The sequence below is a fragment of the Arachis duranensis genome, chromosome 3, assembly GCF_000817695.3.
Source record: "Arachis duranensis cultivar V14167 chromosome 3, aradu.V14167.gnm2.J7QH, whole genome shotgun sequence".
NCBI lineage: Eukaryota > Viridiplantae > Streptophyta > Magnoliopsida > Fabales > Fabaceae > Arachis > Arachis duranensis.
In genome coordinates this window covers 120,360,477-120,372,908 of record NC_029774.3, presented here as the reverse complement: position 1 = coordinate 120,372,908, position 12,432 = coordinate 120,360,477, and the positions used below count along the sequence as shown (strand labels likewise).

General features: G+C 30.4%; 1 protein-coding gene across 1 annotated transcript; it reads right to left on the bottom strand.

The window, feature by feature from the left end:
* Positions 1–10,614: 10,614 nt before the first annotated feature.
* On the bottom strand, positions 10,615–11,773 carry LOC107480702 (uncharacterized). Its single transcript, XM_016100864.1, has 2 exons — positions 11,162–11,773; positions 10,615–10,965 (listed from the first exon to the last, which is right to left on the bottom strand). The coding sequence occupies exons 1-2, from the start codon at positions 11,771–11,773 to the stop codon at positions 10,615–10,617; spliced, it is 963 nt and encodes a 320-aa protein (XP_015956350.1).
* Between the last annotated feature and the right edge of the window lie 659 nt (positions 11,774–12,432).

Sequence of the window (12,432 nt, the reverse complement as noted above, 5' to 3'; positions counted from 1 at the left end):
CATTATAATTTATCTTCGTATTTTTCATACAATATGCTATTAGGAGAAAAGTTAGCAGAGTACCTTAAACAAAAAAGGATGAAAAGGAAAGAATGAGTAAGCAAAAGTCAAGATTTTTATTTTTCTGTAACCACTTTCACACAGATTATATTCATAAGTAGTAATAGCAATGTAATTTTTTTCATGAAAAAATAAATGAATTTAATTCGAAGACATTATTAATATAAAATAGTTTTATATGCGCATCTAATTACATAATATTATATTAATCAAAATAATTATATTTTATATTAATTATATAAATAATTATTTAAATAGATAAATATAATTATATAATTATATAAAATATTTTATATTGTTAATATATTAAAACTAAACTCCTACTAAAATAAAGAGAATATATTTGTTTTCATTTTTTTTAATTGCTGCCTAGCCAACCAAAAAATGGGAGAATATTCTAGTGAAAAATCCAACAAATTTCTTGCGTTATTACTTGTGTACGAAAAGAACATGTAATAGACTTTGACAGGACGATCTTGTCGTGCAACTCGGATCGTAGATTATTTCATATTCTAGTTAATGTGTGAAAGATTACACATTTAATTTGACTAAGTCTATTCTATAATTTTTACCCAAATAAATAAATTGTATGAAAGCTTTACTCAAATATACAAAATAGAAATTCTTTACGTATATGTGCATTTTCATACTTTTATGTAAACCGTGGAAAGTTACTACGGTTTTTTATTTTAACATAAACCGTAGCAACCTATCACGGATTATGGTGTTTGTGGTTTGTGTATAAACCGTGGCAAGCTCTAACGGTTTACGAAGAGAAAAAGCTAAGCATAAACCGTGGCAAGCTCCCACGGTTTATGAAGAGTTTGACGTGAGAAATTATAACTTATTATTTGCTTACGTTGTTACCTTTTAAATTTTTAAATACGCTTTCTTAAGTTGTTGGGTATTTAGTTTTTAATATTGTTGAACTAATAATTTGTTTAGGTATCATCACTAACAATTTTTAAAATGTTATTTATAAATTATAATTTATTATTTACTTAAGTTGTTACTTTTTAAATTTGAAATAATCTTTCCTCCAGATCGAATACAAATGGGGAGACTTTTTACTGACGTGGCACTTATATATTGAGTTTTGAGATTATTTGCTTAAATGTCTTTATTAAAAATTTTTGTAATTTTATTTATAAATTAATAGATTATTTGGTTAGATTGTTAGATAATAAAAAGGATTTAGTTTTTGAGTTTATTAACAAGATAGTTAGATATTTAAATCTTAATATTATTGAATTAATTTAAAAAAATTAATATATAAATTATTCAATTAGGTTGTTAGATATCAATAAGGATTTAGTTTTCAAGTTTATTAGCAAGGTAGTTAAATATTTAAATCTTAATAATATTATTGAACTAATTTAAACAAAGTTATTTATAAATTATTTATAAATTATTTCTTAATTTAAACAAAATTATTTATAAATTATTTTAAAATTAGTACGGTTGTTTAATAATAAAATTAACAATTTAAAAGTAATAACAAAATAATAAAAAACAAGTAGTTGTAAGAAACAAGTTTGAAAACAAAATAATAAGAGTTTAAATTTGAAAACGGAAACAAAACGTTCTTTTAAAACAAAATAATAAAAAATTAAATTTAAAAGAGATTGTTACTTTTTAAATTTAAGTTATTTACTTAAGTTGGTTTGCTTAGGTTGTTATTTTTTTAATTTTAAGTTATTTTGTTTAGGTGGTTATTTTTTAAATTTTAAGTTATTTGTTTAGTTTATTATTTTTTAAATTTTAAGTTATTTATCGATTACTCTTTTAAATTATAAATTATTATTATTTGTTTAAGTGGTTACTTTTAATTTTAAATTATTTGGACATAAAATAAAATTAAAAAAATTTAAAAATACATGCTTCAGTTAAGAGGACTCTTATGTCTCGATTCATGAATTTGCTAAGAGAAGTCGATGACGGATAATCAATTATTATTTTTTAAATATCAATACTTACGCATAATAGATGAATAAAACAAAATCTATGAATTTTAATATTAACTTCAACGTAAATTTATTTATTTGGATTTGTTTCAAGATTTCATTCTATATATTCGAATTTATTTATTTTAGTATTTTGTATTTAAATTGTTATTTTAACTTTATTTTGTTACAAAAAATTTTATAATATTTTTTTTGTACTGGAAAGATTTTAATTTGTTAAAAAAAAATTTGTTGAAAATAAATATTTTTTCTATCTTTTTATTTAAAATATTATTATTGATATCTTAATATTAAAAATATAAAAAATAAACATACTTTAAAAAAAATACTTTACGTTATTTGATCTTTATAAAATTAAAATAATTAATTAATTATTAATTTTTAAAGTGTAACTATTTTTTTAATAAAAAATAATTTATAATTTCTTTTTTAATTTTATGAATTTGTTAATTTTTAAATTTTAAAATATAAAATATATATGTATATAGTTTGGTACAATTTTTGTTGTTGTTATAAATTTAAATTTATTTATTTTAATTTTTTTTATTAGATTGTTATTTTAACTTTATTTTGTTATAATTATTTTTGTAATATTAAACTTTTTTGTACTTCATAAACCGTGGGAGCTCGTAAACTGTTGGAGCTTGCCACCGTTTATACACAAACCACAAACACCATAATCTGTGGTAGGTTACCACGGTTTATGTTAAAATCAGAAACCGTGATAGCTTCCCACGGTTTACATAAAAGTGTGAAAATGCACATGTACGCAAGGAATTTTTGTTTTATGTATTTGAATAAAGCTTTTACCCAATTTATTTATTTAGGTAAATTGCCCTTTATTTTTTATTATCTTCTAAAAGTATTTAGATTTTTTATATTTATCGAATTAGGCCATTCGTTGAAAACTGTTAGTGTTAATAAATTGGTACAACAACATTTTTTGAAGTGATAGGCCTCTTAACTCTTTAATTATGGTCTTTAATTTAATCTTGAAAAATGAACAATTTCAGCCTCTATATATACTACCTTAAAAAAAAAAACTCTATCGAGTCAAGTTGCATGGATTGAATTCTTAGTAAGAAAAGTTTGAAATATTGACGATTTTATTAATTAAGAAAAAACATTGTTATTAATGACTTCTTTTAAAAGTTAGATTATGACATGTTCTTTTTTTAATCTAGTTTGAGCTTAATTGTCAATCATATCATCATCATAAAATATAGAATAACGTTATTACTAGGATTATTTGTTGAAATTATCAGTACGTACTACAAGTGGTAATTCAATAACTTAATTAAAGGAGTGAAAGACATGTATTTATTTGAAGTTCAAAAATAAGAAAAACGATACGGAATAATATTTTTTATTAATATTAACTAATATTTTTTGTCAATACCTTATATATTATTAGGATGAGAATTTAAAATTTAAGATTTGAAACGAAAATATTATTTACATATTAAAATTATTAATTAAAATTAGTTATCAATATATTTATATATAAATATATATAGTTAATTTATTTTTAATGTATATCTATATTTTAATATATATTTTAAATTAATGACTGATTTTAATAGCTAATTTTAGTGTACATATAACATAATTGAATTTTAAATATTGACTAAATAATTAAAAATAGTAAATTTTATTTATCATAAAACATTCTTTGAGAAATAATGTTCTCACTACTGTATTAGTAGTAGAATTACAAGGAAGTTAGATCATTTACCGTAGGAGTGTATATGGCTCGACCCGGCTCGAAAATTCGGTCCGATTTCGAATACTTTAAGGATTAATTTAGTGTGATTTTATCAAATTTAGGATCGGGTAAGGATCTCAAAAATAGACCTAGTCATTATTTTGGGTTGGATTCGAGGCATAGCTCAGGTCACCCGATGGCCCGGTCATCATACACAATTAATATTTTATGTTGGATGATGGCTATTCTTATGTGGAATTTAAATATTGTAAACCTTAATATTTTGTGTTATTAGTCATTTATAAAATTATAAGTTAATGTTTTATGTTTAAAATGTATAAGACTTTACACTAATGCATAATATTATGTTATTTGTATTGATTTAAATATTTGGTGTTAGACAATATTAGTATTGATTATGGTTATGCTTTAATTTTAGAGAAGGGTTAGTTCTTGTTATATTTTTTAAGTGAATTTTACTATGTGAATTGTGAAATAAAGGTTGGAAATTAGGTGATTTTTACATGCTAAAGATCCGGTTTTCACCCGGTTTTTACCCGATATTCACCCGGCCCGAATGTGCGTAGGTTTCATCGGGTCTAAGATCGCGTTAGGATCCAAACAGTAGGCCCGGTCTAAATTTCGAGTCGAGTCTGAATTAAGCCAAATCCGGTGTAACCCGACCCATATACACCCCTAATTTACTGATTAAGTAGACAAAAAACTAATTGGCAACTTAAATTTGGATGAAAATGAAGAGATTTGATTTATTTATTTGAAATTTTGTAAGCTATACTGCAGAGTGCAGAGCAGTCAGCAGTAGTGAATCATCCTGTTAACTTGTTAGACTTGAGGTTCCGTTAAGGGTAGTCAGAAAATTCAAGTATAGGTGAGATGAGAGTAGTGAGACACACTTTTATTAGTTTCCCTGCCTGTTCCTGTTCCCTTTTTTTTTTTATTAAACTAACTAACTAAACGGAGCAATTATTTTCATCCGAAGAAGGAAAATGATTAGAACATCATGAAATATTCTCAGATTACAACAACTCCTACCTTAGAGTCTAACTACTACGTATCATAAAGTTTCAATATTATACCCCGTATAACTATACTATATATACACCAAAATCAACTATTATTATATATTAAAATATAAAATATATATTAAAAATAAATAAAATAATATATATTTATATATAAATATAAAATAATTAAGTTTGATAATTAATTTTAGTATCTAGTAATTTTAATTACCATAACCTGTTCAAATTTTCAACATCCATCGGCATTTACATAATCCAAACTATCTCTGTCTGGAAAAGGCCATGACGTAGGTATATCAACTCTTCTTGTTATGGTTAGTTTATATCTTTCAACACATTCCTCCATTTTCTATGTTTTGAATAGTATTGAGCCGCTTTCGGTTTTCTAATATAAGCTTCGATATTTTTAGTAGATTGTGAATGGGATAAGTATTATTTTAATTTCTAATGTTGAGGGTTAGAATTGAAACTATTTTTATTGTAATTTTTTATTTAAAATTATTCTTAATATTTTTTTTGTATTAAAATCGTCATTTTTAATAAAAAATTTAATTTTATTTCTAAACTATCCTTTTTTTATTTTAATAAAAAATATAAAATTAAAAAAAAATAAAAAACAGAACGCATTTTGGGAGGAGAAAGAGGGAAGGAAATGCATTTTTGTTGGGGGGAGGCGGTGGGGTGAGGTGGTGTAGAGGAAGGAAACGCGAAGGAGAGAGGGGGGGAGGCCATCACCTTCACCGCGGGACTCCACCGTCGCTTCTTGCCATCACCACCACTTTTGGGTTCTTCGCCATTGAATACGAGCAGCGAGAGAGAAGATCTGAGAAAGAGAGAGGGAGCACCGGTAGAGAGGAGGAGGCCGCTTCCATAGCCGCCGCCACCATCCGACACCTGCATCGTCGCTGCCATGGAGTGCATCGCCGAGAAGGGGAGTCCGAGCTTTCGATCTACCCAGCCGTGGAGTGTGTCGCCGCCGTTCATGCATGCTCCTGCCACCGCTGATCTACCTAGCCGCCGTCGCTCCGTCGCTCACGAGCTGCCGGTGGTCCTGCTTCGGCTTCTGCATCTGCTTCTTCTTCTACTTCTTCTTCTTCTGCATCTGATTCTTCTACACCTGCTTCTTCTTCTGCATCTGTTTTTGTTTGTGTTGATTTTTTTTTGCTTTCTGCTTCTACTTGTGTTGATTAAGTTATTGAATTTGTGTTGATTTGTTGAATTTCTGATTATTTGATTTTTTAAATTTCTACTTCTGCATCTGTTTCTGTTTTGTGCTTGATGTTGTTATTCTTGGTGGTGGTGGTAGTGGTGGTGGTGGTGGTGCTGGTGTTGGTGTTGGTGCTGGTAGAGGTAAAGATGCCAGTAGGAGTGGAGGGTATTTTTGTCAAAAAAAAATTAACAAAATGATTTTAATACGAAAAAAAATGTTAAGGATGATTTTAAATAAAAAATTACGATGGGGACGATTTCGATTCTGATCCTCAACGTCAGAAACCAAAACAATACTTATATAAAATACATACACTAATTAAAATCAGCTATCATATATTTATATATAATATTATGTATTATTTAACTAATACTTTTAGAAGTTCCCCCCTGAAACTATGATGAAATATCATACGACTACTTTGGGTACGAAGGGAAGTAGGAAACTAATCTCCATTCTTCCTTTTTTGGTCAAAGATTGTCATATTATAATATGACGATATGTGAAACTTCTCTGAGAGGGTGGCCAGCTTCATTTCCGATTAAATTACCAACGAATGGAATAATCTGTGTACTAAAGTATTAAACTACTCCTTTCCCGGAAAGAGAGAAAAATTCTGTTGTATACTTGTATGTGCATCAATCAGTTCATGGGCATTCACAGTACGGTTAATTTTGTTTGTTATGAAAGTAAAAGTGGTAGTATACTTTAACATTGTAATTTTTTGTGTTTTTTAAAACTGTGAAAATACATAAATCGGAAGGTCTGATTTTTGTACCTTAAATTTTTTAATTTTTTTAAACACAAATCGGACGGTCCGATTTGTGTACCTCTACAAATTGGACTGTCCGATTTGTGTACCTCTAAAAATCGAATGATCCGATTTCTATACCTCTAATAAATTAAACAGTCTGATTTCTTCTTTTCTAGTTAAACGATTCCACATTTAAATATAACACCCCAACAATTCATATTTTAAAAAACACCACTACCACTTTAATATTAAAAATAAAAAATTCCCACAGTTACATACAATAGTGTTCCAAACTTCCAATTATTAATTGACTAGCTAGTATAATATGTAAAATTATGGGTGTGTATAAGATTAAGAGAAATGTTAACAGACCATTAAAATATATTATTTTTGTTCATCACTTTTAGTAATCTGATTTAATTTTTTTAATTTAATAATTTAATAATATATTTTAGTTCACACTTTTAAATATTAATGGTTAACTAATAATTAAAAATAATAAATTTTAAAAATTTTCTAATATTTTTCTAAGATTAATATAAATTTTATTCAATTTCTTTATCTAAAGCCAATGTAATTATATTCTGATAAACAATTTAGATGCAAATGAAAAACAATAATGGCATGAAGGCATATCAAATATTTTGGTAAAATTAAATCCATTACATGATCAATGACTAGAATCTTTTTATTTAAATATTTTTTATATATCATATTGTGTGAACTCTGGAAGCTTTTTGCAAATTTTATTTTATTAGGTATCTCATATAGTCATATTCAAGAACGAATACTAATTTGTACCTACTATATTTCGTTGCCCCCGTCAACTAAACAAGTGAAAATTACATTCACAAGGCTACTTTGGCCACTTGGCCCTATTTTATTGTCTTTGTGACAAGTGCATATATGATTTTTCCTTATCTCATAGACAATGTCAATAAGATAGAGACAAATTAGTCTCCGTTTCACTGTCAACAATATACCTAATAAAATTCAAGTGGGTAAAATTACCTAACTGTTTTTAACTATAACCAATTTTAAGTGAATAGTTAAAAAAAAAAAGGTTTGCCAATGACTATTGCGAAGACTGAGGACTAGACTTTACTTTGTTAGTTATATATATACACTAAGTATATACGCGTCACAACACGCAGGCCAATTCCTTTTCAAACATGAATTTCATATTTTCATTGGTTTGTCAAACTCAGAGCTAAAAACTCGTTTGACGCGATAATGCAATCATTCGGTCGATTCTACACTCTAATTTCTGAAAGTGGTTTGTGCTTTTATGAGCCTTTCGCGTACGCTTCGCTTCACTTCCAAACTCAATTCTTCATTTGCTTTTTGGTTAGAAAGGAAACTAAGAAAATCAATGAGTCATGCCGAAATGTTTTGTTTTGTATTTTTTTTTTCCGATTGTTGGGTTACAAAAAAAAGGGAAAGAAGACACAAAACAAATCCTACTTTTCAGTCATTTTTCTTTTGGCATTGCCATCAAGAATAATGATCAAGATTAGGACAACGCTACTAATATAAAAATGTTCAAGATATAGAAAAATCACATCTAATACAAGAACTAACACCAAATCAAAAAGAGAGTTCTCCAACTAAATACTAGAGCTACAATAACTTTTATTATGATGTCTCCATTTTTTATTGCAATATTCCGTTTCCAACACTGTATAAAAGACTACATCCCTATTATCAATACCACAGTTGCTCACGAAGATCATTTTGGTGATCACATAACTTCTCATTAGCACCATAAAACTTTCCTGTTCTCATTCTAATTATTGACTCTTTTTTCCTAATTGTTGATGAATTTGAACTCCTTGTGTAAAATATATTGAACCTTAATATTATTGAAACTTTGTAGAAAATTTTTCAGTTTATTTCTTTCAAAATTTAGCTTCCAATAGTTATCACCTTGTCCTTTGGCCCATCTCACCAAGATTGCTTCATTGGTTTTGAAGACCACCCGCTCTAGAATTGTATTACACTCCTCCAGCAAGAATTAAACGGATGTTTCAATGCACTCCATTAAGGCATTAACTCTAGAATTTGCATTCAAAAACTCACATAAAAACACAATAATATTATTTTCGGCATTCACAAGATAGCCACCCACTACCATACATTGTTTTGAAGCAACATATTCAGCACAAATCCACCAAGAAAATTCATATTCAATGTTCACAATTGGTTCTAGACTACTTATAGCCCCTTGAACAATAGTTGACTGCTCTTCCTTTCTTCTTTTGTTAAGCATTTCCCATTCTTTTAGCTGGTACATAATAAACTCCCATGCATTCTCCCACGATATATCATTTCTTTCAAAAATAAATTGGTTTCTAATCCAACATATCACCCATACTATTGCAAACCAACAATTTATCCACCTTCTCCTTCCCACTCTCACCACCTCTTGCTCACACCAAGATTCAAAAAAACTCCTCACCCCCTTTGGCTTAACCCATATAATTCCCCCTACAACCATAACTTTATTCCACAAATGAGAAACATAATTACAATAGATGAATAGGTGATCTATATCCTCATCATCTAAACCACATAAAGCACAAGTTACCTCATTTGCACCCATCACATTAATCTTGGCCAGCCTTTTCATCGTGTTGAGCTTGCTTAATATCAGAAACCAGCCCATCATCTCCACCCTCGGAGGTACTATTCCCTGCCAGATATTATCAAAAGTATGACGTGTTTTAGAAAAGCCCAACGCATTTGACTCCACTGAAGTGATGAAGGACTTTACAAAGAAACTTCCATCATCGGAGCAACTCCAAATGAGCTTATCTTCTGTACCTGCATTTAAACAAACTTTTTGTAATAATACTAGTAATTCCTCACAGTGTTTACACTCCCACTCAAAAAAGCGTCTTCTCCATCTCAGGTTCCAGACCCACCTAAAGCCGTCCCAAAAATCACAGTTAGCAATGGTTTCTACTTGTTGGGCAGAAATCAAATAAAGTCTTGAAAATTTTTCTTTGAGCCTCAAATCACCCAACCACTTATCATCCCAGAATCTTGATTTTTCACCATTTCCAACACACATTCTAAGGCCTGTTAAGCTTAATTCTTTACACAATTGGTTACTTCTAACTCCATTTATGATATCCTTCCATGGTCCACTAGACTTAGGTACAATATGCTCATTGACCGGTTCATCTAAAGGAACCACATTACACGAAGCACAATTTTCTTCCACATTGGTTTATCCTCTGTTGAGTATCTCCACCACCATTTAAATAATAAAATAGCATTTTTAATAGTGATATCTCCCACTCCAAGCCCTCCATGTTCTTTTGGCTTCTGTATAGTGTCCCATACTACAATTGGTAACTTTGTTCGCCCTCCTTTTGTACCCCAAAAAAATTTTGATTGCAAGGAGATGATCTTCTTAGCCACTGCCTTAGGAAGTTTGAATAAACTCATATAGTAGATGGGTAAATTATTTATTACCGATTTGATAATTGTCAACCTCCCCACTCTTGACAGTAACCCTGACTTCCATTTTGACAATTTCTTCTCCATCTTCTCAATGATCGGCTTCCAAGTTTCAATATACGCTTGGGATTTGCACCCAGTGGAATATCTAAATAAGTGATTGGTAGACTCCCAAGCGGACAGTTCATGACCTCTGCCAAACCATATGCAACGTCCTCAGGCACATTGATAGGAATAAGAGTGGACTTCTAATAGTTAATCACTAGTCCCGACATCATCCCGAAACAAGCTAATATCCCTCTGAAATTTCGTAAAACCTTTCTATTTGGCGGGCAAAACAATATTGTATCGTTGGCAAACTGTAAATGTGATAGAAGCACCTTGTCTCTACCAACTTCTAGGCCAGAAATGCTTCATATATCCCTTGCTCTTGTAAACATCTGATTCAAAACCTCAGCCACAAAAATAAAGAGAAACGGCAAAATTGGATCTCCCTGACGTAAACCCCTCTCCATGGCAAAAGGCTCTGATGGTGATCCATTTACAATGATTGACATGGCCGCTGTATTGAGCATTCCACTAATCGATTTCCTCCAAATATCACCAAAACCCATAATTTTTAGAACATGCTCCAGGAATGAGCATCTAACAGTGTCGTATGCTTTCTTGAAGTCAAGCTTAACGATTATCCCACTCTTCTTGCTTTTTTTCAACCAAGAAACTATTTCTGAAGCAGTTAATGCACCATCAAGAATCTGCCTATCCTGTATGAAAGCAGATTGCACTTCCCCTACCAAGGAGCTTGATAAACCCCGTTTTGACGGTTTATATTGTGCTTGATTTAAGGGATTTTATGACCTTTTACCCACATTTATTCAATGAAATAGCATGGTTTTGTGATTGTCTCCTTATCATGTTTAAGTTTCTATGTAGGAATCTCGTTCTGAAAAAGTCCAAAACTGATTCCGTGAACTCCATCCTAATGATCTCCCAAGAATTTTTCACAAAGAACATGTTGAATCCGTCAGGGCCGTGTGCTTTGGTAGAACCACATGACCAAACAGCTTCTTTTACTTCAATATAGGATGGCATCAACTCCAGTTGCATTGCTTGCTCCTCAGATAATCTTGCAACCAATCCCTCTTGGACTCTTATAACCAGCATCCTATCTTGGTGATAGAGATTTTTGAAGAATTTTCTTGCTTCATTCTTAATCCTTCTCGGATCTTTAAACTGTCTGTTGCCGATCTTGATTTCCCTTATTAGCTTCTTTCTGCTTCTAATTGTTGTCATGGTATGAAAGTATCTTGTATTTTTGTCTATCTCCTTGATGTATTTTTCCATTGACATTTGCTTCCAATACTCTCCTTTCTGTATATACCATATATCCAGCTGGCCTACCAATGCCTTCCTTCTACTCAAGTTTATTTCTTCCTTAATGTTTCCTTCTAGGAGTACTTCCACTTTGGCAATTTCACTTTCTAACCTCCTGATTTTATCATAAATGTTGCCAAATATCTCTCTATTCCATTTTGAAATGTTCTTCTTTATTAGCTTTAATTTCTCATGCATCGGTAACTTTCCTAAGGCCCTCCATTCCTCTCCCAACATTGGTAAAAATTTCGGATTAGAAAACCAAATGTCAAGAGAGCGAAAAGGTTTCGGACCCATTGCAATCTATCCGTCATCAGGCATAAAGGTACATGGTCTAACTTAGTACATTTTAACACTTCAATTCTTGATTCTGGAAACTTTTGTAGTCATTGAGGATCCACACAAATCCTATCAAGCCTATTGGCCTGGCTTCCCCTCCTCCAAGTAAATTTTCTGCCTTGGAAAGGAAGGTCAACCAGGTTCATATCTTGAATCCAGTTGCCAAAATTCCTCATCCCTGCTATACTTCCTCTTCCACTATACCTTTCTTCTGAGCATAATACTTCATTAAAATCCCCGAATACAATAAAGGGTCTCATTAGCCTATTCTTTAAAGCCAACAGATCATACCACAACTCTCTTCTTTCACTGACTGAATGATTTTCATAGACAAGAGCAACAGAAATTTCTCCACCAAATTGTCTCAGCATACCAGTAATACAGATCCATCTATAACCCTTATCTCTTCTAATTACCTCAAACATCTCCTTATCCCATATACATACAAGGCCACCACTACTCCCCTCACCCCCAGAATGTTCCCAATTTCAAAGTCAGAATTTCCCCACATCTTTTAT

Bases quoted from the DNA above. Each gene is read 5' to 3' on its own strand.
- LOC107480702 (XM_016100864.1), bottom strand. From the start codon at position 11,773: ATGCATGAGAAATTAAAGCTAATAAAGAAGAACATTTCAAAATGGAAT. The intron at 10,966-11,161 runs GTTTTGGACTTT...GCTTTCATACAG, and splicing joins GGATGGAGTTCACGGAATCA to GATAGGCAGATTCTTGATGG.